This window comes from Mugil cephalus, chromosome 10 (assembly GCF_022458985.1).
Source record: "Mugil cephalus isolate CIBA_MC_2020 chromosome 10, CIBA_Mcephalus_1.1, whole genome shotgun sequence".
NCBI lineage: Eukaryota > Metazoa > Chordata > Actinopteri > Mugiliformes > Mugilidae > Mugil > Mugil cephalus.
The window spans coordinates 10,680,481-10,707,860 of NC_061779.1; the positions used below are offsets into that span (position 1 = coordinate 10,680,481).

The window sequence follows — 27,380 nt, forward strand, 5'->3', positions numbered from 1 at the left end:
CTCCCATAATTTGTTCCCGTTTTTAAGGACGGATGTAATCCTCCGGACCGTGCGGCGGCGCTAACGTGCCGTCTTGCCTGGCTCCTGCTGCTGTTCTGCGGATGCTAAGGTAACGTTAGCTATCACTCTTTTTAGATTTTAAAAATGTTTTGTTTGGACATGTTAACGTTGTACCTCCCCGATAGTGTAATTGGGGCGCTTCGCCGCCTTTACTGGGTGTCTAGGGAACGTAACTAGACAATACAGGACAAACTCGTTAGCATTTGTTAAGCTACTCACTAGTTGTCATAGCCTCCTTGTGTCAGCCAGGTGTTAGTAAACATGCGGCATGTGGCATTTACGATAATGTGAAAAACAAAAGTTTTTACGATCCTGCCGTGTGTGCGAATGTGTATTATAATGGCTACACTACGCTGACCAAGCTTGCTAACTTTTAGTGCACCATGTGATTTCAGTTATACTGTAATGCTAAAATTGCTTGATAACTTTCAGCATCGTCTTAATGAAATATTCCAGTGCTCAGAACCACCTCTTGGGTCGTTTAGACGATAATACTACAGTATATTATACACAAAGACGAGTCGGCCTTGTCTAGAAAGTGACTGTACTGTATCATGACAACTTGTTGGCCTTTCTTCTTTTCTAGTGAGATCTCCTCATGAGGTGATGCTGCATGTGTTACGCTGTCCTCTGCAGAGGACTCTCATCTCTCCACAATGGATCCGCTCCTTCTGCTCAGCCAAGCCTCACTCACTCCAGGGCGAGGACTCCACAGAGACCCGCCTGAACCCCCTTAACATCCAGATGCTGTCGCGAAATCTCCACGAGCAGATCTTTCGAGGCCAGGAGCCAGAGTACAGAGAGGAAGACGTGGAGCGCAGCATGAGGCACCTTCAGAAACACGAGCTGTGGGGGAAGGAGACCTCACTTTTGCCCGATGTTGAGCTAAAACTTCCCAAGATGTATGGAAAAAACATTGACGAACACTTTCGCATCTTGGCCCAGAAGCAGAGCCTTCCTTACCTCGAGGCTGCCACCAAGCTGCAACGTGCCGAGCTGCCGCGCATGCCTCAGGAATGGAGCTGGGAAGTTGGCTGGACACGCTATGGGCCTGACGGAGAGACTCAGAAAGTTGATTTCCCAGAGGAGTCGGCACTGGTCTTTGATGTGGAGGTTTGCATGACAGAGGGACAGTGTCCCACAATGGCGGTTGCTGTGTCTCCCACTAATTGGTGAGAAGAGATCACGCGCAGGGGAGAAATGCACTCAAACTTAAAGCTGAAGCTAAAGCTGCCAAATTATTGTGCACACGTGTGATATGGATGTGAATGAGCAGCGGTTACATTTCAGTATTCTCTCTTGCTAGGTACTCCTGGTGCAGCAAGCGTCTGATTGAAGAGAGATACTCCTGGTCAAGCCAGCTCACCCTTGCTGACCTCATCCCACTAGAGACGCCGTTCAACTCTGCCCGTCCTTCAGGTGGTCAGTGGAAGGAGAGGCTCATAGTCGGCCATAATGTCAGTTTTGATCGATCTTACATCAAGGAGCAGTATCTACTAAAGGTTAGCATGGTTTGTTTTGACCAACTATGTTCCGATAGCAAAAGTCTGGATGTGTATGAAGTGCTTGAATGTTCTCTTTCCTGTAAGGGTTCAAAGGTACGCTTTATGGACACCATGAGCCTCCATATGGCCATCTCAGGGTTGACAGGGTTCCAGCGTACACTGTGGATGGCCAATAAGCATGGTAAAAAGAGGGGTCTTCAGGAGGTCAAGGAACATATTAAGAAAACTGGACAGAAAAAAGAGGGCCTGATGGTTTGTGTACTTTTTTACCTACCACAATTTACCTACAATTTGCATTTTGTCTTGTGGAAAATCATTTTATAAGTTCTCACGTTTTTAGCATCACTGTGATGTTTTGCGTATAGATCAGCTCCTGGGACTGGGTGAACATTAGCAGCATTAACAATCTGGCCGATGTCCACGCTCTGTATGTGGGAGGACCACCGCTGCAGAAGGAAGCCAGGGAGACCTTTGTGAAAGGGAGCATGGTGGACATCAGGAACAACTTCCAGGTCAGAGGTTCATGACACAGTCTAAATGTAAACCAAATCGATTTTATGATCTAGATGCCTTGCATTTATCATGTAGCATCATCAAAATGAATGCTCCCCTGCTGCCACCTACAGGAGTTGATGCAGTACTGCGCCCTGGACGTTCTCGCCACACATGAGGTCTTCATAGAACAGCTACCCCTTTTCATGGAGAGGTTGGTAAACCCAGTCCCGCAAGCGTTCTCAACTACTCTTACTGTAAATGTACAAATGTTCCTGTCGAGAATTTGGTGTTGCATTGTTCACACATCTGCAATTTGTTTTTATAAGGTGCCCTCATCCGGTGACGCTTGCAGGGATGCTGGAGATGGGCGTGAGCTACCTTCCTGTCAATCAGAACTGGGGGAGATACCTGGAAGATTCTCAGGATGTTTACGAGGAGCTCCAGAGAGAGATGAAGAAGTCTCTCATGACTCTAGCGGACGATGCTTGCCAGCTCCTGCAGGACGACAGGTGAGAAGAGCTTTGATTTATCACAACGTTGGCTATTATATTATTTCATTCGCATCAAAAGAATGATGAATGTATATATTTTTTTTTATTTAAGATACAAGGAAGACCCCTGGCTCTGGGATCTTGAGTGGGATGTGCAGGAGTTCAAGCAGAAGAAAGTGGCAGCCAGTAAGAAGGGCTCTAAAAATGCAGCTGAAACAAAAGTTGCTACTCCTCTTCCAGAATGGGAAGAAGGTATAAACTTGTACTACGAAACATAACTATGAGGCAAATTTAATTTATTGAAATGGCGGGAGTGGGGGAAGAAAAAGGCTAACTTGATTCAGTGGAGTTGTTGTGATTGTAGATCCTGGTCCACCGTCTGAAGAGGAGATGTCAGGCCCTTGTCCCAGCCGGGTGGTTGTCGAGAATCTGAAAGAAACTGTGTCCAGACTTCCTAAGAGAAGGCAACATCTGCCCGGACATCCAGGGTAAGACCGCTCTCAAGCACCACAGAGCCATCCTGTGTTTATTAGATCTCCACCCCTCCATTTGTGGCGTTCTCCCTCCTTACAGGTGGTATCGTAAGCTGTGTGAGAAGATGTCTGAGGAGGACAGCTGGTCTCCTGGGGCCAACCTCATCAGTCTACAGATGAGACTGACACCTAAGCTGATGGGCCTGACGTGGGATGGATTCCCTCTGCATTACACGGAGAAACATGGGTGGGGCTATCTGGTACCTGGGCGCAGGGATAATCTAAATTCTCAGGAGGAAGACACAGGACCCTTCTGTCCACACAGGTAGTAGAAACTCTTCAAGTTAAGACTTGTGAGCTTAGCCAGATAATCACATATGGATGGAGAATTCTCTTGACAAATACATCAAATAAAGCCTTGTCATGTTCCACAGAGCTATTGAGAGAATTTACAAAGAATATTGTGAGCAGAACCGCAAGAAGCAGCCTGAATATCTGGACCCCAACCCATCAGACGACCTCGAGTGGACGGACAGCACAGTGTGGGCGAAGGTACGTACGTTGTCATGTTCCGAGCAGTTTCTTCATAAGCCATTCAACCCAAACCGAAAATAAAACAATGTGTTTCTCATGCTGCTTCCAGGTAGAGGAGTTAAGTTCCCTGGAAAGTCTGACTGAGGAGAACGGATTCAGAGTGATGAAAAAGAAGGGGAAGGTGAAGAAGTGTTTTATTTATTTATTTTTTTCAATTTTGCAGATAAAATAAAATGGATTCATGAAGGTTATGGTTTTCAGCATTGTTTAAGATAACTGAGAACTGTTGATTGAGATGTGTTATCATTTTGTAGTACGATTGAATTGTAACATGTTGCACTGACCCCATTTAATCAGTGGCCTAAGCTAAATAATAGAAACCACGGTGTGTTTATTTCAATATAGTTTAACAACACCACAAAACTACATCCTCCAGAGTGTACCACCATCACTAGTGTGCCTTAGGTTTTGGCACCATCTGGTCTGTTTTGTTTCACTGTGATTACTGTGTATTTTTACCAACAGCAGTCCCAAAGTCCACATCCAGCCCCAGAGGAGGGCCACTGCCAGTATCACCATGGTAACGGCCCCTACAACGACGTAGACATCCCAGGCTGCTGGTTTTTCAAATTACCTCATAAGGTGAAACATCGCTGTTTTACTCAAGTGCTTTGAATAACTAATAACTGGTACACGGAGCCGCTGTAATCATCTGACTGAATATTTGTGCTTCCAGGATGGTAATCACAACAATGTAGGCAGCCCTTTCTCAAAGGACTTCCTGTCCAAGATGGAGGACGGCACTCTAAGAGCAGGAAGGGGCGGAACCAACGCAACACGAGCTCTGGAGATCAATAAAATGATGTCCTTCTGGAGGAACGCCCATAAACGTATAAGGTATTTCCAATACAAAGTTAAAATGAAAACTTTTAGGCGATCAGAGTCGACTTCATGCCTTTTTTTAAAAATATTTATATATGATTAATAGCTCTCAGATGGTGGTGTTGCTCAGAAAGGGAGAGCTTCCTCGTAACGTCAGCAGGTTTGTTTGCCATAACAACAGAAATCTCGTATTTATTTACACTCACATAGTAGAGAAATGTCAGTGCTGCATGTAACAATCTTTCCGTCTTCTAAAGACACAAAGAATTTGACGAAGAGGGCCAGTACGGCGCCATCTTACCTCAGGTCGTCACTGCTGGAACAGTAACGCGTAGGGCTGTGGAGCCGACATGGCTGACTGCCAGTAACGCACGGGTAAGACTTAACTGCGAGTTTGGACGACGTTGCATGTTCAATATGAGAATGTTCTTTGTATGAGCTGTATTTTGTGTCCACAGAGGGATCGGATAGGCAGCGAGCTAAAGGCCATGGTGCAGGTACCGCCCGGATATCACCTGGTTGGAGCAGACGTGGACTCACAAGAGTTATGGATTGCCGCCGTGCTGGGAGAGGCTCACTTTGCTGGCATGCATGGTGAGAATTATCCCTTTTAAATCACAACCTAGAGGCTCAAGAGCAACTGGTGGTTACGGTCTTTGTGCCTCAGGTTGTACGGCGTTCGGCTGGATGACCCTTCAGGGAAAGAAGAGCCAGGGCACCGACCTGCACAGCCGCACTGCTGATGCGGTGGGGATCAGTCGAGAACATGCTAAGGTGTTCAATTACGGACGCATATATGGGGCAGGACAACCGTTTGCAGAGAGGTTGCTGATGCAGTTCAACCACCGCCTTGGCCAGACGGAAGCTGCCAGTAAGGCCAAGCAGATGTACGCTTTAACAAAGGGTATACGCAGGTAAGTTTAACGCAAGCATTAAGTCATTTAAGTTTATTTTCAGGTGACATGGTTGTTTTTTTTTTTTTTTTGTCAGATATCTTCTGACAGAGGAAGGTGAGTGGCTGGTCGGTGAACTCGGTATTGATGTGGAGAGGGGAGAAGATGGAAGCATCTGCCTGCAAGAACTGCGAAGGATCTCTAGATTGGCCTCGCAATGGTGAAGGAGCGAGAAAAAGAAAACGTGCACCGACTACTCGTCAGATATCTGGTTTCTTAACTGCCCTCCGTTTGTGTTCTTTACGCCTCCGTCAGCGCTCGGCGGAAGAGGTGGGAAATCGTCGGCGACCGTCTGTGGGCTGGAGGCACAGAGTCGGACATGTTCAACAAGCTGGAGAAAATTGCTCATTCAGCCCAGCCTGCCACCCCTGTTCTAGGCTGCAGGATTAGTAGAGCTCTGGAGCCTAAGGCGGTTAAAGATGAGGTGAGACAGGACAACTACTAGACTCTGAGGCACAGAAAGGTTTCTTGGTCTTCAAGGTGAGATGTTTTTCTTTATTTCAGTTCATCACCAGCAGAGTGAACTGGGTGGTCCAGAGCTCAGCAGTAGACTACCTACATCTGATGCTGGTGGCCATGAAGTGGCTCTTCGAGGAGCACAACATCGACGGCCGTTTCTGCATCAGCATCCACGATGAGGTGCGGTACCTCGTCCGAAGCGAAGACCGTTACAGAGCGGCACTGGCGCTTCAAATCACAAACCTGCTCACAAGGTCTGCTCACCGCTTCACCTCGTGCTCTCCCAGTCAGAATGCCTTCTTCAGGATGGGCGGCTACGTTAGTGACTGCGCTGCTTTTTATTTCTCGCAGGAGCGTGTTCGCCCATGCGTTGGGAATGGAGGACCTTCCCCAGTCGGTAGCTTTCTTCAGCGCAGTTGACATCGACCTGTGTCTGAGGAAGGAGGTCAACATGGACTGCGTGACTCCCTCCAACCCCACGGGGCTCGAACGAAGATACGGACTAGCACACGGTGAGTTCTGTACACCATCATCGGTCCTCTTTATTTTTGAGGTCAAGAGCAGTATATGTATTGCATAAATGTTTAATATACACAAAGTGCACATTTAAAAAAAAAAAGAGGGGGAAATTACATCATCGAAGCCCTGCGACTGTTAAAACATCAACGCTGCTGCCTGTTTATTTCCACTGAAATATAATGCAATCTAGTTATGAATAGTATAGAATTATTTACATATAACGTTGTGTAAAGACACTAATATTTTAATCTACCAAGTTTGGAAAAAGGACATTTTAGCTAGGCTGTGAATAATTTCAAGATACATTTATGTGTGTGTTCGGAACCATAGATCCATTTTTTAATTAGTTATAAAGCAGAGCCATCGCAGGTACAATTGTAATCAGTTACCATCCTTAAAGTTCAAATAATCTTAAATAGAAATAATACTTTTAATGTCGGACAAACAAACTGTATGTCCTGTGTTTACATTTCATAAAAATCGTGCGAGCTATAGTAACACATGGTTAAACGGTGTGTGCATACCTTTCACAGGTGAGGCCCTGGACATCTACCAAATCATCAACATCACCAAAGGCTCTCTGAACAAAGGAAAATAGCGCTTTGTAGGCCAGGCTGCTTAAACACACCACTGCCAGGACACTTCTCGTCCATCTAACACCCTGTCAGAGTTTAAGACATGAGGAATTTGAAGAAGCAGCGGAGGTGCCCCATGTCAGCTCACTGTTTTCTCTTCTTCTGTTTGGGTTCTTGTGTCTCCTCTGTGTCCTGGGACTCTGTGGGCTGAGAAAAGTAGAAGAACAGACAGACAGGATGTATGATGGTTTATGGTTTATTTTCAGTATTATTGATCCTGAGGAGCTGACACTCACCTCCTGACTGCAATCCTGCTCCTGCAGGGCTGCGTCCAGAGTGGCAGCATTGATGCGGAAATCTCTCGAGGTGCTGAGCTTCATGTACTGCATCAGATTTACCTGGACAAACAGATTTACAGATGTCAGTGAAACACTGTATGGGTTATTTAGCTGTTCTGAAAGTATTCAGGGAGCTGTGATGATTGTAAATGTCATATATATATACATATATATTTGTTTTTTGTCAAGCATTTCATGTAATCCAGTTCATACAGACCTTTGATTTCTTTGAGAGTGTGATGAGATACTTTTCATACTGTTCGATGCTGAAGATCAAGTTAGGGATGGCTTTTGTCTCACGCAGAAGTTTTGCCTGTTGTGAGAAAAACAAAAATTTGTTTGGGAATGTATTCACAAAACTTTGTTTACGGTTATTAGTTGTATCTAAACAGTTTATTGGAATAAAATGATAAACCTGCTGTTCAACTGCAATTTTATGATCAATCAAGAACCGTCACTTAGTTTGAAGTGTTTTTTTTTTTAAAAAAGACCAGGTCTACTACAACATGTCCCTTAATTACACTGATGCTGCCAAAAATGACATATTGTCTTTTCTGTGTCCCTGACAGCATTACTCCTTACTAATCTCTGAATTAGTAAAGTTCTTTTTACTCTTTGATGCAATTTTTTATGAATGAACACTCGTGTCGTGTGGCGTGTGAAACTTATCCTTATATGGCATTCTTGGGGTGTTTATTATGCAAATATCCTTGTGCATTCATCATGTTTCTACGGGTCACTTACACACTTTTCTGAAGTTAGACGTGTTTGTTAAATCTGACGGGGCATGTTTGCACAAACCCAACAAAAGAAAAAAGGTAAGAGAAAGAACAATATGAAAATGTTCTTGCACGAGGCTCAATGACTTTAACCATTACAATTAAAGGAGGCGCGTGTTCTTACTGAGGCAGCGGTGTTCGCTTCGGCCCTTCTCTTTTTCTTCTTGTCATCTGCACCTCCATCACTCATCTCTCCATTCTGACAGAGGAAAAAATGAATTTGTCAAACCCCAACGTGCCCCCTGGCGGGTGAAGTCGATGGTAAACTTAAGTGAACCGAGCTGTACCTGTGCGTATGTGATGAAAGAGTAGCACTGGGGAGTCAGGTGGGAGCCAGACAGCTTGACCTACAGCGATGGCGCAGGAAACGTCACATTAGAAATGACATTATAAACACTGTAAGATTCGAACAAAGCTCAGACTCACCAGCTTCTCAAACCGAGGTGGCAGCGCCGCGTGCTGACTGGTGGTGCACACCTGGATGTACTGTCAGATAGAAGAGAAGGAAAATGACACTCTAGGCACTAAGATTCGCACGCAGGCTTTATTGAGCGGAACAATACGCACGTATTTGACCAGCGTGGTGAGGATGGTGTATGTGCGAGTCAGCTCTCTCAGCAGCGTGATGGTGCAGGTGCCCGGCAGGAGGGCGGTCTGGACCAGCTCATTCAACGCCGTCAGGAGAGTCCCAAGCTGCAGCGTCACCGCTTTCTCCACTGGATCCTGCTTGCCTCCGGTTTGGGTGGCGTCCGCTAATGTAAACGTCAGGAATATATGACATCGGAGAAGTTTTAGTATCTCATTCCTCTCACCTCTCACCATTAATCCAACCGAGCATCCGCGTAAAAGTTTGCCTACCTAAGCTCTGTTTTTCCGAGGCCGTCTGACTTTTCTTTCTGGCAATAAGCCAGTCCACTTCATCGAGCACTCTGTCCACTTGAGACAGGACCAGCAGCTGGGACACGAGATGAGAGGTGAGCGCACGGGAGCAAAGAGATTGTGGGATTTGAGTAACGCAGTAAATTAAAAAGAAAATAGAGTTTGAACACGTACTGTTGTTGTTGCGGCAGTTTTCATGTTGACAGTGGCGAAGTGCGACTGTTTTTCCACCTCCACATCCTGATTTTAGAGAAAGAAAAAAAAAATAGGAAAGAAGTGACTGCAAAAACTGCACACTGTCACTTATCAATAAGGTGTGTAATGTTAAAAATGAAGTTCAAATGGTAACTTTTTAATTTGCTCGTGTTAACGATGCTATGAATAGTGCACACCTCATCGATATCTCCCAGTTGGCTGTGGATGTCTTGGCAGAGCTCCCGCAGCAGGTTTACAGGACTCTCATGAAGGACTTGCAGATTGAAGAGGAGCGACAGCAGCCCTTTACAAAATGCTGAATCCTCTTAATATAAATAAAAAAAAAAGAGACACACTTTACGACACTGTAGACTTTACTGCGATAACATACGCTCAAATATCAGGTAAACTGAAAACTCACCAAAACTGGTCTCCTTACAGATTTTCACAGTCCATGTGATCATCTGAACAAACTGATAATTTAGACATGTTAGCAGAAGAAAATGCTCTTCCCTTTGTCCAATGAATCATGTAGGAGTACACCTACCTGTTGGGAGGAGGGCTTTAACTGGCGCGAGAGCACGCTCAAGATGCTGACCAGCAGCTGAGCCTCTTTGCTGTTGAATTCATCCTCACCTCCACTTAACTGTGTCAACAGCGCCCTCTATTGACGATCAAAGAAAAAAAACGCTTTTAGTGCGTCTGTAAATAATTTGTCACGTTAATGGCTCCCGCTGTTGCGTAAAACGCAATTACAGGTCTGAGCAAACGCTCTAGAGATGCACCTGAAACTGTCGGATGTAAAAGTAGTTCATCTCAGCCACGTCGTCTGTGTCATCTTCTGCCGCGTCTGTTAGAAACACAAACAGTTTTAACGATCTCCGTCGCAGTCCTCTTTAACTGTGCCGCTTAAAAAGTGCTCGCCTAACCCATGGTAGAGAGGAGCTGGGCCATCTTGTCCGGGTAGCGCTGCTGGCAGGCGGTGAAGATCCTGAGCAGACCCTCCAGACACAGCTGGGACAAGTTGAAGCGCTTCTCCTTCTTCCCTGCCTCCTCCACCACACTGGGGATGTTTGTGTAACGCCACATCAGCACACTGGAAAGAAATATAGACAAACGTTGTAACATATTTCAATGTGCTGGTTTGGTACACAAAGGTGTGCACAAAGATTATAGGGATTTCTCTTGATTTGTATATTGAACCTGTACAAGTCAAGAGTCCTAGCAAAGGCCAAGAAAACACCACCCACTCCTTGTTCAAAGAGTTTTTATTGCTTCCTCTGGGTCACAGATACGCTCTTTAGTCGATTGCTTTATTGAACTGTTCTGATTCTTGGTTTTAGTTGACTTACATACCCCCTGCACACTTATTTATTGTATATGCAGTTGAATATATTGCTCTTTTTTATGTTTTTTATATACTTTTTATAGTATTTATTTGCTTAATCCCATGATAATAAAAATATGACTGATTATTGTTCCACCAGCATCAAACAGAACATTTAAACCAATGGATTTCTACCTTGTCATGTCACAGAGGAAACGGAAAGTCCTGTCTGCGTTCTGTCCATCTGGACCGTCGGTGTGTCCAGTTTCCTCCAGCTGCTGGATCTTCTGTACGGCCACACTTACCGCATAACGTACAAATTCTCCACTTGAGCGAAGCACTGACAGAGCCTCCTCTCTGCTCTGAGTGTTGTCTCTGGATAAAAATGACAACAATTATTATTATGATTTATTTATTTTTTTAATCAGCCTCAATAGTTACATATTTGAGTATTTGTAGTGTCTTCTCAGCAAGCTTATGTTCTATTTTTTAAAATAAATGGTATGCAACAATCGCATTCTCTAAAACAAAGTCAAGTGAAGATAAGTCGACTTTATCAAGCGAACACAAACACTGGGTGCAACTGAATGTCAACACAGCAGCGGAGAGCATTTACCTGAAGAGCACGGTGATGAGAGTTGCTGTGAAGCCCATAGAAAGTAAACTGCGGGGCGTCTTGTGCGAGGGCACTCGACCCTTTCCAGATTTCTCCTTCAAGATCTCAGCGAGCTTGTGGTAGCGACTGAACAGCTCAAGGAGATCCTCAAAGCAGTTTTTACTGTAACACACAGAATTGCAAAATTAACAAGTCTAGTGCGCAGCTTTTACAATTTGCAGCTTTAGACCTTTCTCTGTATTGCAGCGCAGACCATCACCATTACTGTGAAATGCAACTTATGAAGAGAGTTGGTTCTTACTTGTAGTTGGCTTTGATAAAGTTGTACTCCATTAGGACCTCATACACGCCCATCACCAGCACAGCATAGATGTTGTTTTTCACCCCCACACTGGATCCCATTGAAAACTCTGCCGACTTGTCCTGATCAACAAATAGACAATATATACCGATACATTATGACCGCCTTCCCAATATTGCGCAGGTCTCCCTTGTGCCTCCAGAACAGTTTCTGAGGGTGTCCTGTCTGTGGTGTATGGCAACAGGATGTTGTTAGTGTGTGTGTGTGGGGGGGGGGGGGTCCTATGGGTTGAGGGGTGGGGCCTCTGTGGATCCCGCAGATACTTGAAGTGAATTTAGAGGCCAGGTCAACGCCTTGTTCTGTTTATCATGTTTTTCTGAGTTGTTCCTAAACTGTTTTTGTGTGTGCGTGTCTGCTGGCTGCTGCACATCAAGGAGCGTCATTGCTACGGGGTGGGGGCGCCTGGTCTGGTCTAGGTGGGTGGTACATGTTAAAGCAACATCCAAACGAATGCCAGGTACAGCAGTTGGTCCAAGAGGGTTTTAATGTTGTGGCTGATCGGTGTAAGCACAAAGATCATGCATCCAGAGTTTAGGAAGGAGAATAAAAGTGAGGAATGAGGCTTTAAATACACCTCTAAAATACAGTGATTACTGTCGTTGTCCTCATGCACTAATGCTTCATGCTTTCAAATATTTTCTAACCCAGATTACATATTTCAACCAAATAACATAAAATAGTTACTGCTCTCTAATTCCAACAGAAACATCAAAATAACTGAATTGTTTTGACACTGCTCAGAAGAAGAGAGCTCCTTCTTTTGGACTTTAAGATCGAGCCCAGTTGTAGCATGTGTTAATGTTTTATAGAGTATGATGTTGGCTCCATTACCAGTTCAAAGTCCTCCAGCTCACACTTGATCATGCGTCTTGTTGCGCTCTCCAAGATTGTCTGTAGGTCAGACTGGTATCCCTCCTCCTCCTCCTCCTCCTCCTCATCATCACCGCTGTCGTCAGCATTTGGGTTAGCTGATTTGCGTGTGTTTTGCAGCCACAGCAGGCAATAAACGGTACAACTCAGCAGGTGGCCCTGATGAGGAACAAATACTAATTATACAGCACACACGAACACAGATGCAATAAAATGCTACGGTGCAGACTGAGTACCAGTGGCTCCTGGAGGAAGACTTGGTCTCCATGAGCAGTGATGCATGGTTCCAGTTTCAGTGGGGGTAGGAGGTCTTGTTCTGGCTCGTAGTAGCGCTTCAGCTGCAAAAACACAAAGACTTGATGTATAGCTCTAATTTTTTAAAAAAGTTTTTAACCCCTAACTCGGTATCCACACATACCTGCGAGAGGAGGGTCTGCATGACGGAGCTTGCCAGTTGAGAGTTGCGACGGAGGACATCATAGAAACCCTGAAATATGCAAAAAAAATCTGAAGCTTGAGGGGAGTTAAATATGTTTATCAACACTAACCATTGTGGAAAGTTATACCAGCAACGTCACAAGCCAGCTTAACATCAACCGTTCTGACCTCGTAGAGCATGAGGCGCACATCAGCCTGTTGTCCCAGGCAGCGACGCAGGCTGCTGAGGATCTCCAGGCAGAACGCTTCGTTAGCAGCAGAGTTATACCGAGAATGAACATCCACTTGGATCTGTGCGTGAGTTCAGAGAGACGGAGCAGGTTTAAATGGAACACAGCTTTGTAGGTGTAGATGTTTAGATGTGCAAGAGTTTAGGTGGAACTGTACCTGGCTGGAGGATATCGCCTGGCTGCACTGACTCGAGGCCAAGCTGCCCAACACTTTGAAGTTCTTCAGCAGCAATAAGAAGCCGGTCACTGCAGACTTCCTGCCATCCAGTTGGCTGAAAATAAAGTCATTCTGGGGTTAGAAACTGACCTTCATTAAGCTTTCAGTGCAGTGACCAAAGCATGATTCGTCCACTCTGCTGATAGACCTTATCTGATTAAACGCAGATGAAAACATACCTGGAAAACATGGCCTTACGTAGAACTAGAATTAAAGCATCTTTTAAGGACATGCTGACCTTAAGCAGAGGCTGGAGATTAAACAGAGAACAGAAACACAATTAACCAAAAGAAAGCTGTGCACATGTACGTTATCTGTGCGTCTGTTTAGGTACCTGGACAGCTTTTAGTAGACCCTGCACAGTGGCCAAGGGCAGGTACGACAAGTGATCAAATGTCTCCGTCAGCTTGGAGGACGACTCCAGGAGGATCATGGGAGCAGAGACCACAATATCAGAGTAAAGGTCTGGAGATACGGAAACAAAAGTCAAATTCTAACCCGTATACTTATTAAACCGATGTCACTATCTAAAGGTTTAGTTACCTAAGTAATGACTGACAGGTGAAGCAGTCTTTGTGACCAGTCGATTCAAGACCTGCTCCAATATTTCGCCTCTGATAGGCTCATGGATCTGTTGTACGCAAACACATCCTCCGGTCAGTGTGCAGCACAAATTAGTAAAATATCAAATGAAAACCAAATTTTACCTTAAAGCTGTGGAGAAGCACCTGTCCTCCCAGCTTGCACGCCTGTTGAGTGGGGGTCCGGGCCACAGTGACTGAGCCCTCTGTGGTCTTTCCAAATGGTCCGGGTTTGGGTCCGAACGCATCCATGAGGAAGAATCCCAGTTGCACCAGTCCCTGGGTGACATGATCCCATCCGAACACACTGAACAGAACAACATATGAAGAGTTTAGTAAGCAAGACATTAAAAAGCCCCATTAAATATTTTAAGGCACAACCTGATTTTCTACTTTGTTCCCACAGATCAGTGAGGATGTGGTTGCTCCTACCTGTTCTTGACTGTGTCCAGTATCATCCTGGCCACACTGCAGTGCCCAGGCAGGAGGACTTGAAGGAACTTCGACCCCTGCTGCAGCTGCTCATCCTTGAAGTTCTTGATGATTGCCCCTTTTAAAAGTTCAAACACCTAGCCAGAGCAGAGAAGTTAAGAACAAGTGAGTGAGAAGGAAAGATAAAAATGAGAGAAATACAGGAAGGAGGACAGCGTAGCTTTCTGACCTGCTCTTCATAACGCTGGATGCGTGCTACTGAGAGAAACAGAGCAATGCTGAAAGGAGACAGGTCTCCATACGACGTCTGCAGAAAAGAAGTTGGATAAGATTTGTGATGTAGCTTGTGACATAAATATTGAACTTCTGATATTGATAAATGACATGTACAGTAAATGACCTTAAAGCTTTTGAACAGTTCTCTCCCAAGCTCATGGTCCAACCGCATTGCAAAGACAATGTGGAGGATAGCTGTGCCCTCCACGTGCCTCAGCTGGTCCTGTGGAATAGACTCGACCTCTAGATCCAGACTCCTGAGGAAGAGTCAGTAATAGTCAGCAAGTGGAAATTACGCAGTAACATTTAGGTTGAATACAGTTTGTCACATGCAGCGTATGCGCCACTCACTCTCCGCGTTTCTGCTCCTCCTCCTGGTGAACGTCCTGCTCCTTAAAATAGCCGATGATTCCCTCCAGAACCTGCTTCTTGCAACCCTGGCAGACGGAATGCGCAAGACACATACATATAAACAACTGGAAGCATGTTTACTTTGTTCTGAAAGTCAACTTGCTGCCACACACGTACCTTTGCACATAAAAGCAGCAGCTGGTAAATCAGTGGCGGGATCTCCTGCAAATCAAGCTTGGTGAACATCCTCAATATTTTATCCACCAGAAACTGCAGCTCCTCTGATGATAAGGGCACATCCCTGAAATGACAGGGGCAGCTGTGGCTCAGTAGGTAGAGCAGTTCGGTCGCAAACCAGAAGGTTAACGGTTTCATCCCCGGTACATGGACCCCATGCTGAAGTGTACTGGTGTGTGAATGTGAATGCACTTGTGTGTAGGAATGGGTAGATGTGTGACTGTAAAGTGCTTTGACTGCCAGGCACTACAATAAAACAAAATAATTTAGCATAAAAGACTAACATAATACTTCTGTCCGCAGTCATTTTGTGGTATTGTGTGTTTTATTTGAGCTTCTCTCCGTTAAAGGGAACTATTTATTTTCTCTGCTTCCCAGTCACCTCTTGTCGTAATTGTGCTAATATCATTATTAGTCTCTTTCTACCCTTTCCAAATAAACAACAATCTGTTGTTTTGACAGAATAATGAGGCCATGTAGTGAAAAGTGTTACCTGAACATGGTTGTCAAGTGGATAACACATTGTGGATCCCATCTGCATGAAAAAAATAAAATAAAGTTTAACCTTAAACAAGCAACTAAACAACACTGTCAAAAAAGTCCATAAAATGCACATCCACGTATAATATCTTGATACTAGACATGTTCTCACCTGCTTGAGCAAAGGCTGTTTATCAGCTGCTTCTTGTATTCTTCCCCACTGAGTTCACCTAAAGAGTCAAGATGTTTTTAAATTTGGACCTTGCATCTTTCATCACCATTATCTTGTTTTCGTGGCACTTGTCAGTGGGTGGGATATATCGGACGGCAAGCGAACGCAAGGAAATATGGGCCTTTGAGAATTGTGATGACTAAATGACTTGGTCAGTAGTGAGTCAGTAGTGAATACCTATCAAAAGTGGTCCAAGCTGATTTAGCTTAAATTTATGGAAAAATGTATTGCCATGCTGATCCCTGTCCACTGCAGAAAGCTTATACAGTGGGAAAATGTGGTGGATAGGGCTGATGAATTTGATGCATTCATTTACATCATGTGAATGGCTGGGTGTGTGCAAGTTGCTCATCTGAACATTTAGGACCACGATGAAAAGAAGCCCCTCCTTCTCGTTTACACGGGGATGTGCTAAGTCTGTAACTATTTTCCAGCTGGCGCTATGTATCAAAGTAACGTTGGCACAAACGCCAGGACCCACGTTACCCAGATCATCAGTGTTATTCACCTTTGCCATAGGCCAAGGCTTCACAGGACGCCAGGGCAGTGAGAACCGTCGGAAACAGCTCCAGGGATTTCCCACTGACCATTTTCCCCATCTTGATGGCTTCAACAAAAAAAGACGCCAGTTGTGCAAGAGAGGGTCCGGGCAGCGTGTGAGTCTGTGTGTGACATTTCAAAAGAAAAAAAAATCTGAATTACACTGAAATCATTTGTAGCCACGCTGGAATAGACAAATGAAGACAGGATAATGAGGCATCTACGTTTTAATTCTGAACTAATATAATATATATTGCATATACTAAAATAGTGTTTTGGATCCAATATTTACAGGGTTCAGAGACTTTAAGACTGGTAATGTACAGGAAATACTGCATAGTTCCTCTATATTTAATATATGCGGACTGATGTCTATTAATTCATCTAACTTGTATTTTTGCACAGTCTTGCCCTGCTCTTGTAAACACCTAAATTTCTTCTTGAGGATCAGCCTTTAAAAGAGCAACAAATGACAATTATTATTTATAGATGACAATCGTGCAGGTTGCTTGTGCAAAAAGACGCAATTAAATTAAAAACACTGCAATCTGGCATTTATGCTTCGTACCTCCAGCATCAGCAGTCCAATGATATCGGCCACCACCTCGGTCTGAAGGTCCCCGGACTCGCACAGATTGATGCAGTGTTGGTACACGACAAGTCTACGATTCGACCCTTCAGCTGAGCTGGTTGGAGAGTCTAAACAAGAAAGAGACACGTTTCACTCAAAATCAAGTCAAAGTCAGCTTTATCGTCAATTCTGATACATGCAACACCGAACCAGAATCATCAGAATTACTTCATTGATCCCATGGGGGAAATTACTTTTCCTTACAGCAGCTCCTACTCAAAGTGTACCAGTGTTAAGAGCAAACGCGTATGTATATAAACAAAATAGAATGAAAACTAAGGCACATGGCAAATAGACATGAAGTGGCTGGTGCAACCCATGAGTTGGGTAGTGCAAGTCAATAAATATAATGCACAATAAATATAAATGTCAGTGATGCAGTGTAAAGGCATGTAATGTCCACAGAGCAGTCTGTGGGCTGCGGTTCGGATTGGGACCAGAAGGGAGCAGAACAGGGCATTGATGGAGGTGAGTTGTGATCTTTGACACAAGTGACAGTACCGTTACGTACCTTCTAATATCTTTTTAATCGTGGCACCAGCCTTCTTGCCCTTTAGAGCGCTGCTGGTAATCTTGGTGACCAGCTAGGATGTAGACAATAGAGGAGAAAATACAGATGTAAACAGTCGTGACAGTAGGTCCTTTTCGGGACGTGCAGCTCTTCAAAATGCGTAGGTAAAGTAACTGACCTGCTCTTCCGTCAGTTTAGCTGTGCTGTGTCCATCTGACAGTGAGACGTTTTTCTCCAAGTCAGCCTTCATGGTCCACAAGTTGATGATGGACGTAGAATAAGAAGTCTTCAAAGCCTCAGCGAGCTGCTGGATACTAAGCGCTGCGTTTTACTTATTTATCTCGGTTTCAGTGCTACATTTAATGCCGAGTATCCAGTTTAAATCGGTGAAATTACTTCTGTTAGGGACGAGGAACAGTTGACCTTTCGGTGTCCCTGGTAACGCTTTCGTAATATTTTGCGAATTTCCCGCCAGCGGACGTTTCCTGTTTTTGCTTCTTGGTTGCCACGTTCGACTCACCGCGTCCCACGATTGCGGCACCATGTTACGAGGTTATGGTATCGTTGCACACCACGACGCTTAAAATGTAAGGGCGTATGTTGTAATGCAGCGTGTAAGTATTCAGGAGTACTACGGTGTAACTGTATAATTCAGCCAATATATGATATTTAGTGGGGGGAAAATTTGGAATTTAGAATAGGATTAGTGCTGGGTTGCCAGGTCTGCTGGTTATACGCTCGATTCTTGTACATGCTTTTTGTAATTCGTGTTTTTATGTATGTATCATTATTATTATTACTGTTAGTAGTAGTAGTAGTAGTAGTAGTAGTATGGCAACTAGTACGGAAAATCAGCTTGTTTCTTATCAGCTGTTGCAGCTTAAAGTAAAGCCATTTCTTCCTGTATTACTATATTGCGTGCAGCCCCACTGTATCTTGGTCAAAGTTACAAGGGGAAGGCTTTAAAAGAGGGAGTCCTTTTGTCCAGCGTCACTATTACCAGTAGTATCGCAGTCCACTCCGAGGCGACCATGAAGTCCGGTGAAAAGCAAACTTTTTTCTTTTTAGTGACTTTTTGTGTTTTATTTCTAGGTGCCGGTGCAGACCCGCAAGGTAAGTAGGAGGGGAAAATAATTTCTTTGCACATGTACATCGGCACCAACAATCATATTAGACACGACGAGACATGTGATCATGTACTGCACTGTTAATCTGAATACCACAAACATCCTCTTTGCCTGCGATGAATATGTTTTAAGTTACTGTCAAGAATTTGCCTTCTCATTCTGGCATCAATCTACGCTACATTTTACCTACATATCACTGGTTCAAGGGTGGACATTTATATTGACTCATTCTGGTAAATTACTGCAATATAATGATGACTGTGTATATGATAAGATCAGCCCTACTTTTCATCTTTTAATTGTAGAGAATAGTTAAAAAATAGAATTACACAAAACAAGGCAGTTCTCTTTAAATAGACATCTTATTGAAATAATTTGTTTCCTGTTAAAATAATAACACAAATCAAAATGTGTGCTATAGTCATTATGTGTATTAGTTCACTTACTTCAACAGGTTGTATCTCAGTAAGCTCTCAGTAGATAACTTGTGTTGCCATGGTTTTCCACCACAAACCTGCTCTGCATCATCAATGTATTCAATTTAAGAACAGTTTGTCTCAGAGTTAGAATCTGTAATTCTAGACATTATAATGACCCCTTGTTTGTGCCGCTTGCTTTGTTCAACCAGTGTTCACAAACCTTGACGATATCAAATTTCACAATTAAGAATATCAAACCTGCTTTGCATAACTATTGTTAAATGGAGAGTTACACTTGCTAACGCTAACACAGCTATACACACCTCTATCTGTGTCAACGTGAAGCTACAACCACGTGTTGCATAGTTTGAAGAATTTGTGTTTGCACCTGATTTTAAGTGAGAAATTGAATCACTAATCAGTGATGTGATATATTGTGATTCTGACTGAGTTATAATATCCTGATAGCACCTGAGGTCCACACAAAGCTCGGGAGCCTGAGAGGTGAGTATGTGAGTGTAAAGGGGAAGGAGACTGGAGTCCATGCTTTCCTGGGAGTGCCATATGCAAAGCCACCCGTTGGCGCTTCCCTGCGACTGGCCGCACCTCAGCCTGTAGAAGCATGGGAGGGAGTAAGAAAAGCCACCCAACAACCGCCCATGTAGGTTTTTTTATTCTAGTTTTTAGATTCTACACTTGAAGGTTTTATGTCCAGTACCTATTAATTATATATTATTATTAATAATATATAATTATATATATCCAGTACCTATATATTATATATTATTATATTAAATATATTTCCCAGGTGCGTTCAGTATAGAAAACTTATAGTGGATGTGCTTGATAAACTGGAGTTGTTGGTGGATGACCTACCAGACATTTCAGAAGACTGTCTCTACCTCAACATCTACACGCCTGCAAATAGAGCGCATGATGCCAAGCTCCCAGTAAGAACCCTTTGCTTCGGATTTGGAGTAATGTTGCAGTGATTTAGTTGTTTAGTTGCGATTACGTGGTGAACTCAGTTGGAAAATAAAAATGTCCTTTGTTGTTATTTTACAAGGTCATGGTGTGGATCCATGGTGGGGGCTTTGTTATGGGCTCAGCTTCTGTCTATGATGGCTCTGCCCTGGCTTCTTACCAGGATGTGGTTGTGGTTCTGGTCCAGTATCGCTTGGGACTTCTGGGTTTTCTCAGGTAAACAGATGCAGGTTAACATGACTGTGATCATTTTCTGTTGTACTTCTTTTCTACTCTGTTTCCTGTGGTGGAATGGACCCTGTCAGACTATAACTCCATGTCCTGTCCAGCACTGCAGATGAACACATGCCAGGGAACTTTGGCCTGTTGGACCAGGTAGAAGCTCTGAGGTGGGTCCAGCAGCACATTCACAACTTTGGAGGAGACCCAGATTTAGTTACCATATTTGGAGAGTCTGCTGGTGGAGTGAGTGTATCCCTCTTGGTAAGGATTGTTCTACAGGGAAAGTACTTCAGATTTATTTTTGTTTTACTAATATGTTTCATGTTGTGTTTCGTTCTGATCAACAGCCTCTTTCTCCATTGTCCAATGGCCTGTTCCACCGTGCCATTGCAGAGAGTGGCACAGCCTCAATGGACATAGTTTTTGTTGATAATCCTCTTCCGCCAACGCAGGTTAATTTTCAATTTGCTCATTTTTTTTTGTTGGTGTACACCCTTATCAAACAATATTTGTTTTTCTAAATGGCTGAAACCCACTCCTCACATCTGTCTTCAGGTGGTCGCAAATTTATCTGGCTGTAGCCTTGAGAGCACAAAGAGCATTGCTGGTTGCATGAAAAGCCTTGATATTGAAACTATAGTTGCAGTTGGGCAGGTGAGATAATGATTGAAAAACAGATTCATACCATTGCTCTGAGATCCTTTTACCCGTGCTGTCTCATCTTTCACACATTCTATTCTCTCAAGGATGAAAGAGCTAGATTTCCCTTAACTGTTGATGGACACTTTCTGAAAAAACCTGTGGCTGAGCTTTTCAGTAAACACGAACTCCTCACTGTACCATTCATGACTGGCGTCAATAGCGATGAAGGAGGGTGGCTACTTGCTAATGTAAGTGCACATCGAAGTTTTGTATTGTTTTCCTTTTTGTGCATATGTGAGATGTTAATTGCAGCTGCCTCTGCCCTTAGAACTTTGGTCCTCCAAACTGGACAGAAGGAGTAGATCGGGAACATGTTACAAACATGTTGTCAATATTCTACCCTGATGTAAGATAAGACACATCATGATGTTGCACTATTACTGTTCCTTAACATGCTTAAATGTCTGTGACCGACGTGTCGCCCACTTTCTCAAGCCTAACGATGCCATCACGAGGGACATGATAGCAGACGAGTATGTTGGAAATGGTGACGATCGTGTGAAAAATAGAGAGGGGTTTACGGAGTTACTTGGAGATCTGTTATTTAACATTCCAGTCGTTAAAACTGCTAATGCGCACAGAGGTACCTTTTATGCATGATTATGCAAATTTATGCCAAAAATCAGTACATAACATTTACTGTCACACACTTTTATAAACAAATGTTTCATATACCAGATGCAGGTGCGGCTGTATACCTGTACCACTATCAGTATCCTCCCAAAATACTGCAGAAGAAAAGGCCCAGCTTTGTTGGGAGTGACCATGCAGACGAAATCTTGGCGGTGTTGGGATTTTGCTTCACGACTACCCATGTTAAATTGCCTGGTAAGTGCAATATAGACCTATCACTTATTGGATTGTCTTTGTGTTTTGTGGAGTGCAAAACATTTTACGAGATCATCATCATTTCAGAGCCATGCCTTGAAGAAGAGGAACAACTAAGCAGAGCCCTGATGAGCTACTGGGGAAATTTTGCTCGCAAAGGGTAGGAATTACCACCTTATCATAAGTTATAGTGTACATGAAGATACCAGAAACGTATTCATACAGTGACTTGCGTATGTGTGTGTTTAGATCTCCTAATGGGAACGGACTAGTCCATTGGCCAAAGTATGGGGCAGAAGAGAAGTACCTGGAAATCGATTTAAAGACACAAGTTGTTGGTCAGCACCTGAGGAAGGAGAAGTTTGTCTTTCTGACTCAGACAGTCCCAGAGAAGACAAAACAGTTTAAGGAGGATGTGGATCACTCCGAGCTGTAGACCAGTCACACCCATCACAATTCATTTACACAAAGTCTAAAAAAAATTTGTTTTTTTAGACACATTAGATATAAGATGTTAAACAAAAAAACAATGATGATTTGCATGACACTAAGTCTTTATTAATCACAGGTTTTCTGAAATGGACAATGGTTAAATATGCACCAATTACAGTATTTTGCATACTTCAGGAGGAAAATGGTAAACAAAATAAACTAACAAAAAAAAAAATGAGTTGATGATTTTCATTTCATCACAGGTTTTCTGAAAGTTAATGTTTAAGAATGAAAATGGTTGAATATGCACCAGTTGGCACATTATCTTTCTGGTGAAGAAAACATTGGATAAAGTTCAAAATTCTAGTTTCACTTTGTTTCGTATTTTTACAGATATTTCCCATAGACACAATCTAGTAAAATTAGCACAACTCCGGGCAGCGTGGCTTCATGTACACTTGTAAAGTGACATGTTGTAGGAATTTAGTGGCAGATTAGTTAATTTTACTTGTCGACTTTACGTCATGCGATCACGTGACAATAACAACACGCAGGATGGAACGAATCGGAGAAGACCATCGGGAAAAGACAGGTGAGGTATGCTTATTACGGCCCGGTGGGTCCTTGCAGCAAACTTGAAGCGGTTCATCAGCTACGTGGAAATGCTTCATTAAAGATGAAGCCCATTCTACCGTGACATGTCGGTCCTGAAATACAACAAATGCCCACATCCTCTCAGTGGCAATGGACAACTTCAAGAGAGAAATGGAGACAACAACAGCTTTCAACAGCTTTACAAGCAAAGAGTATGAACAGACTTCGGAATAAATATAGCCCATGACCTGAACCATGAGTGAACCAGGCTGTGGTTACAGTACAGACAATCTGCTTGTTTCTCATCAGCTGTTGCGTTGACGGTGTAACGTCACTTCTTCCTGTATTACTATATTGTGTTCAGCCCCGCTGTATCTCGGTCAAAGTTACAAGGGGAAGGCTTTAAAAGAGGGGGGTCATTTTGTCCAGCGTCACTATTACCAGTAGTATCGAAGTCCACTCCGAGGCGACCATGAAGTCAAATGAAAAGCAAACTCTTTTCTTTTTAGTGACTTTTTGTGTTTTATTTCTGGGTCTCGGTGCAGACCCACAAGGTAAGTAGGAGGGTTAAAACATTTCTTTGCACATTTACGTCGGCAACAACAATCGTATAAGTTACGACGAGACATGTGATCATGTACTGCACCGGTAATCTGAATAACACAAACATCCCCTTTGCCTGCAATGAATATGTTTTAAGTTGCGTTCTCATTCTGGCATTAATCTACGCTGCATTTTACCCACGTGTCATTGGTTCAAATGTGAACATTTATAATGACTCATTCTGGTAAATTACTGCAGTGTAATGACTGTGTATATGATAAGATCAGCCCTTCTTTTCATCTTTTAATTGTAGAAAATAGTAAGAACAAAAATAGAATTAATAGCCTTATACAAAACAAGGTAGCTCTTTTTAAATAGACATCTTGCTGAAATCATTTGTTTCATGTTAAAATAATAACACAAATCAAAATGTGTGCTATAGTCATTCAGTGCAGTAGTTCACTAACTTCAACAGGTTGTATCTCAGTAAGCTCTCAGTAGATAACTTGTGTTGCCATGGTTTTCCACCATAAACCTGCTCTGCATCATCAATGTATTCAATTTAAGAACAGTTTGTCTCAGAGTTAGAATCTGTAATTCTAGACATTATAATGACTCCTTGTTTGTGCTGCTTGCTTTGTTCAATCAGTGTTCACAAACCTTGAAGATATCAAATTTCACAATTAAGAATATCAAACCTGCTTTGCATAACTATTGTTAAATGGAAAGTTACACTTGCTAATGCTAACACAGCTACACACACCTCTATCTGTGTCAACGTGAAGCTACAACCACGTGTTGCATAGTTGGAAGAATTTGTGTTTGCACCTGATTTTAAGTGAGAAATTGAATCACTAATCAGTGATGTGATATATTGTGATTCTGACTGAGTTATAATATCCTGATAGCACCTGAGGTCCACACAAAGCTCGGGAGCCTAAGAGGTGAGTATGTGAGTGTAAAGGGGAAGGAGACTGGAGTCCATGCTTTCCTGGGAGTGCCATTTGCAAAGCCACCCGTTGGCGCTTCCCTGCGACTGGCCGCACCTCAGCCTGTAGAAGCATGGGAGGGAGTAAGAAAAGCCACCCAACAACCGCCCATGTAGGTTTTTTTATTCTAGTTTTTAGATTCTACACTTGAAGGTTTTATGTCCAGTACCTATTAATTATATATTAAATATATTTCCCAGGTGCGTTCAGTATAGAAAACTTATGGTGGATCTGCTTGGTAAACTGGAGTTGTTGGTGGATGACCTACCAGACATTTCAGAAGACTGTCTCTACCTCAACATCTACACGCCTGCAAATAGAGCGCATGATGCCAAACTCCCAGTAAGAACCCTTTGCTTCGGATTTGGAGTAATGCTGCAGTGATTTAGTTGTTTAGTTGCGATTATGTGGTGAACTCAGTTGGAAAATAAAAATGTCCTTTGTTGTTATTTTACTAGGTCATGGTGTGGATCCATGGTGGGGGCTTCATTTTGGGCTCAGCTTCTGTGTATGATGGCTCTGCCCTGGCTGCTTACCAGGATGTGGTTGTGGTTCTGGTCCAGTATCGCTTGGGACTTCTGGGTTTTCTCAGGTAAACAGATGCAGGTTAACATGACTGTGATCATTTTCTGTTGTACTTCTTTTCTACTCTGTTTCCTGTGGTGGAATGGACCCTGTCAGACTATAACTCCATGTCCTGTCCAGCACTGCAGATGAACACATGCCAGGGAACTTTGGCCTGTTGGACCAGGTAGAAGCTCTGAGGTGGGTCCAGCAGCACATTCACAACTTTGGAGGAGACCCAGATTTAGTTACCATATTTGGAGAGTCTGCTGGTGGAGTGAGCGTGTCCCTCTTGGTAAGGATTGTTCTACAGGGAAAGTACCTCAAACTTATTATTTATTTATTTATTTTTACTAATATGTTATATGTTGTTTTTCTTTCTGATCAACAGCTTCTCTCTCCATTGTCCAATGGCCTGTTCCACCATGCCATTGCAGAGAGTGGCACAGCTTCAATGGACATACTTATAGATGGAAATCCTCTTCCGGCAACGCAGGTTAATTTTCAATTTGCTCTTTTTTTTTTTTTCATTTCATTTTTGATGTACATCTTTATCAAAGAATATTTGTTTTTCCAAATGGCTGAAACCCACCCCTCACATCTGTCTTCAGATGGTCGCAAATTCATCTGACTGTAGCCTCGAGAGCACAAAGAGCATTGCTGATTGCATGAAAAACCTTGATATTGAAACTATAGTTGCAGTTGGGCAGGTGAGATGATGATTGAAAAACAGATTCATACCATTGCTCTGAGATCCTTTTACACGTGCTGTCTCATCTTTCACATATTCTATTCTTCTCAAGGATGAAAGAGCGAGATTTCCCATAACTGTTGATGGACACTTCCTGAAAAAACCTGTGGCCGAGTTGTTCAGTAAACACGAACTCCTCACTGTACCATTCATGACTGGCGTCAATAGTGATGAAGGAGGGTGGCTACTTGCTAATGTAAGTGCACATCAAAGTTTTGTATTGTTTTCCTTTTTGTGCATATGTGAGATGTTAATTGCAGCTGCCTCTGCCCTTAGGCCTTTGGTCCTCCAAACTGGACAGAAGGAGTAGATCGGGAACATGTTACAAACATGTTGTCAATATTCTACCCTGATGTAAGATAAGACACATCATGATGTTGCACTATTACTGTTCCTTAACATGCTTAAAGGTCTGTGACTGATGTGTCGCTCACTTTCTCAAGCCTAAAGATGCCATCATGAGGAACATTGTAGTAGACGAGTATGTTGGAAATGGTGACGATCGTGTGAAAAATAGAGAGGGGCTTACGGAGTTACTTGGAGATCTGTTATTTAACATTCCAGCCGTTAAAGCGGCTAATGCACACAGAGGTACCTTTTATGCATGATTATGCAAATTTATGCTCAAAGTACATAACATTTACTATCACACACATTTATAAGCAAATGTAACCCCGCCCCATTTCATATACCAGATGCAGGTGCGGCTGTATACCTGTACCACTATAAGTATCCTCCCAAAATACTGCAGAAGAAAAGGCCCAGCTTTGTTGGGAGTGACCATGCAGACGAAATCTTGGCGGTGTTGGGATTTTGCTTCACGACTACCCATGTCAAATTGCCTGGTAAGTGCCATATAGACTTATCACATACTGGACTGTCTTTGTGTTTTGTGGAGTGCAAAACATTTTACGAGATCATCAACATTTCAGAGCCATGCCTTGAAGAAGAGGAACAGTTTAGCAGAGCCCTGATGAGCTACTGGGGAAATTTTGCTCGCAAAGGGTAGGAATTACCACCTTATCATAGGTTATAGTGTACATGAAGATACCAGAAATGTATTCATACAGTGACTTGCGTATGTGTGTGTTTAGATCTCCTAATGGGAACGGACTAGTCCATTGGCCAAAGTATGGGGCAGAAGAGAAGTACCTGGAAATCGATTTAAAGGCGCAAGTTGTTGGTCAGGACCTGAGGAAGGAGAAGTTTGTCTTTCTGACTCAGACAGTCCCAGAGAAGACAAAACAGTTAAAGGAGGATGTGGATCACTCCGAGCTGTAGACCAGTCACACCCATCACAATTCATTTACAGAAAGTCTAAAAAAATGTGTTTTTTAGACACATTAGATATAAGATGTTAAACAAAAAAACAATGATGATTTGCATGACACTAAGTCTTTATTAATCACAGGTTTTCTGAAATGGACAATGGTTAAAAATGCACCAATTACAGTATTTTGCATACTTCAGGGGGAAAATGGTAAAAAGAAAATAAACTGACAAAAAAAATGAGTTGATGATTTTCATTTCATCACAGGTTTTCTGAAAGTTAATGTTTAAGAATGAAAATGGTTGAATATGCACCAGTTGGCACATTATCTTTCTGGTGAAGAAAACATTGGATAAAGTTCAAAATTCCAGTTCTGCTTTGTTTTGTGTTTTTGACATAAAAGATTTGGGATATCTTGTTCTTTCACTCCATAAATCAGGAAACACAGACATCAACACACTTTCAGCATGTTATTTAGGAATAAAGTG

General features: G+C 43.0%; 4 protein-coding genes across 6 annotated transcripts; 3 read left to right on the forward strand and 1 right to left on the reverse strand.

Annotated features, from left to right (window-relative positions):
- Positions 1–40: 40 nt before the first annotated feature.
- polg (polymerase (DNA directed), gamma) lies at positions 41–7,112 on the forward strand. The gene is made up of 23 exons (XM_047595723.1): positions 41–109; positions 647–1,232; positions 1,367–1,562; positions 1,650–1,817; positions 1,931–2,077; positions 2,192–2,271; positions 2,387–2,569; positions 2,664–2,803; positions 2,916–3,039; positions 3,125–3,349; positions 3,459–3,576; positions 3,668–3,739; positions 4,084–4,200; positions 4,295–4,455; positions 4,547–4,600; positions 4,698–4,815; positions 4,899–5,034; positions 5,108–5,354; positions 5,431–5,553; positions 5,649–5,817; positions 5,898–6,106; positions 6,204–6,364; positions 6,905–7,112. The coding sequence occupies exons 2-23, from the start codon at positions 667–669 to the stop codon at positions 6,967–6,969; spliced, it is 3,579 nt and encodes a 1,192-aa protein (XP_047451679.1). The 5' UTR covers positions 41–109; positions 647–666; the 3' UTR covers positions 6,970–7,112.
- fanci (FA complementation group I) lies at positions 6,685–17,953 on the reverse strand. 2 transcript variants are annotated; one of them, XM_047595722.1, is made up of 37 exons: positions 17,646–17,953; positions 17,468–17,540; positions 16,894–17,024; positions 16,294–16,447; positions 15,726–15,783; positions 15,567–15,608; positions 15,014–15,137; positions 14,837–14,922; positions 14,610–14,742; positions 14,439–14,516; positions 14,210–14,346; positions 13,904–14,084; positions 13,740–13,827; positions 13,531–13,661; positions 13,376–13,446; positions 13,137–13,251; positions 12,918–13,040; positions 12,730–12,798; positions 12,548–12,649; positions 12,273–12,470; positions 11,382–11,503; positions 11,081–11,242; positions 10,660–10,839; positions 10,067–10,233; positions 9,923–9,987; positions 9,685–9,801; positions 9,559–9,610; positions 9,335–9,462; positions 9,117–9,182; positions 8,922–9,018; positions 8,631–8,815; positions 8,490–8,549; positions 8,351–8,410; positions 8,188–8,262; positions 7,502–7,597; positions 7,243–7,344; positions 6,685–7,153 (listed from the first exon to the last, which is right to left on the reverse strand). In XM_047595722.1, exons 1-37 carry the CDS (start codon positions 17,715–17,717, stop codon positions 7,091–7,093), a joined length of 3,963 nt encoding a protein of 1,320 aa, XP_047451678.1. In that variant the 5' UTR covers positions 17,718–17,953; the 3' UTR covers positions 6,685–7,090. The 2 variants fall into 2 exon arrangements, with proteins under 2 accessions (XP_047451678.1, XP_047451677.1); XM_047595721.1 differs by having other exon boundaries at positions 6,685–7,344; positions 17,646–17,949.
- Positions 17,954–18,421: 468 nt separating this feature from the next.
- LOC125014560 (fatty acyl-CoA hydrolase precursor, medium chain-like) lies at positions 18,422–22,391 on the forward strand. Its single transcript, XM_047595731.1, has 13 exons — positions 18,422–18,580; positions 19,482–19,674; positions 19,822–19,963; positions 20,080–20,213; positions 20,327–20,480; positions 20,567–20,671; positions 20,775–20,873; positions 20,966–21,109; positions 21,190–21,267; positions 21,357–21,504; positions 21,600–21,749; positions 21,837–21,909; positions 21,999–22,391. The coding sequence occupies exons 1-13, from the start codon at positions 18,499–18,501 to the stop codon at positions 22,183–22,185; spliced, it is 1,689 nt and encodes a 562-aa protein (XP_047451687.1). The 5' UTR covers positions 18,422–18,498; the 3' UTR covers positions 22,186–22,391.
- Positions 22,392–22,690: 299 nt separating this feature from the next.
- Positions 22,691–27,305, forward strand: LOC125014559 (fatty acyl-CoA hydrolase precursor, medium chain-like). Of its 2 annotated transcripts, none has more exons than XM_047595730.1 (13): positions 22,691–22,773; positions 24,227–24,419; positions 24,508–24,649; positions 24,766–24,899; positions 25,013–25,166; positions 25,263–25,367; positions 25,483–25,581; positions 25,675–25,818; positions 25,899–25,976; positions 26,066–26,213; positions 26,318–26,467; positions 26,555–26,627; positions 26,717–27,305. In XM_047595730.1, the coding sequence occupies exons 1-13, from the start codon at positions 22,737–22,739 to the stop codon at positions 26,901–26,903; spliced, it is 1,644 nt and encodes a 547-aa protein (XP_047451686.1). In that variant the 5' UTR covers positions 22,691–22,736; the 3' UTR covers positions 26,904–27,305. The 2 variants fall into 2 exon arrangements, with proteins under 2 accessions (XP_047451686.1, XP_047451685.1); XM_047595729.1 differs by lacking the exon at positions 22,691–22,773 and adding an exon at positions 22,795–23,329.
- The last annotated feature ends 75 nt before the right edge of the window (positions 27,306–27,380 follow it).

What these genes read in the sequence shown, in the direction of transcription:
- polg (XM_047595723.1), top strand. Translation starts at nt 667, where the DNA reads ATGCTGCATGTGTTACGCTGTCCTCTGCAGAGGACTCTCATCTCTCCA. An exon ending in ATCACAAACCTGCTCACAAG is followed by an intron (nt 6,107 to 6,203) that starts GTCTGCTCACCG and finishes TATTTCTCGCAG; the next exon opens with GAGCGTGTTCGCCCATGCGT. An exon ending in AAGATACGGACTAGCACACG is followed by an intron (nt 6,365 to 6,904) that starts GTGAGTTCTGTA and finishes TACCTTTCACAG; the next exon opens with GTGAGGCCCTGGACATCTAC.
- fanci (XM_047595721.1), bottom strand. Translation starts at nt 17,717, where the DNA reads ATGAAGGCTGACTTGGAGAAAAACGTCTCACTGTCAGATGGACACAGC. An exon ending in TGCTGCTTTTATGTGCAAAG is followed by an intron (nt 14,923 to 15,013) that starts GTACGTGTGTGG and finishes TCCGTCTGCCAG; the next exon opens with GGTTGCAAGAAGCAGGTTCT. An exon ending in TGCGCCTCATGCTCTACGAG is followed by an intron (nt 12,799 to 12,917) that starts GTCAGAACGGTT and finishes TGCATATTTCAG; the next exon opens with GGTTTCTATGATGTCCTCCG.
- LOC125014559 (XM_047595729.1), top strand. Translation starts at nt 23,248, where the DNA reads ATGAAGTCAAATGAAAAGCAAACTCTTTTCTTTTTAGTGACTTTTTGT. An exon ending in CGCATGATGCCAAACTCCCA is followed by an intron (nt 24,650 to 24,765) that starts GTAAGAACCCTT and finishes TTATTTTACTAG; the next exon opens with GTCATGGTGTGGATCCATGG. An exon ending in GGACTTCTGGGTTTTCTCAG is followed by an intron (nt 24,900 to 25,012) that starts GTAAACAGATGC and finishes TGTCCTGTCCAG; the next exon opens with CACTGCAGATGAACACATGC.
- LOC125014560 (XM_047595731.1), top strand. Translation starts at nt 18,499, where the DNA reads ATGAAGTCCGGTGAAAAGCAAACTTTTTTCTTTTTAGTGACTTTTTGT. An exon ending in TGCCGGTGCAGACCCGCAAG is followed by an intron (nt 18,581 to 19,481) that starts GTAAGTAGGAGG and finishes ATATCCTGATAG; the next exon opens with CACCTGAGGTCCACACAAAG. An exon ending in GGACTTCTGGGTTTTCTCAG is followed by an intron (nt 20,214 to 20,326) that starts GTAAACAGATGC and finishes TGTCCTGTCCAG; the next exon opens with CACTGCAGATGAACACATGC.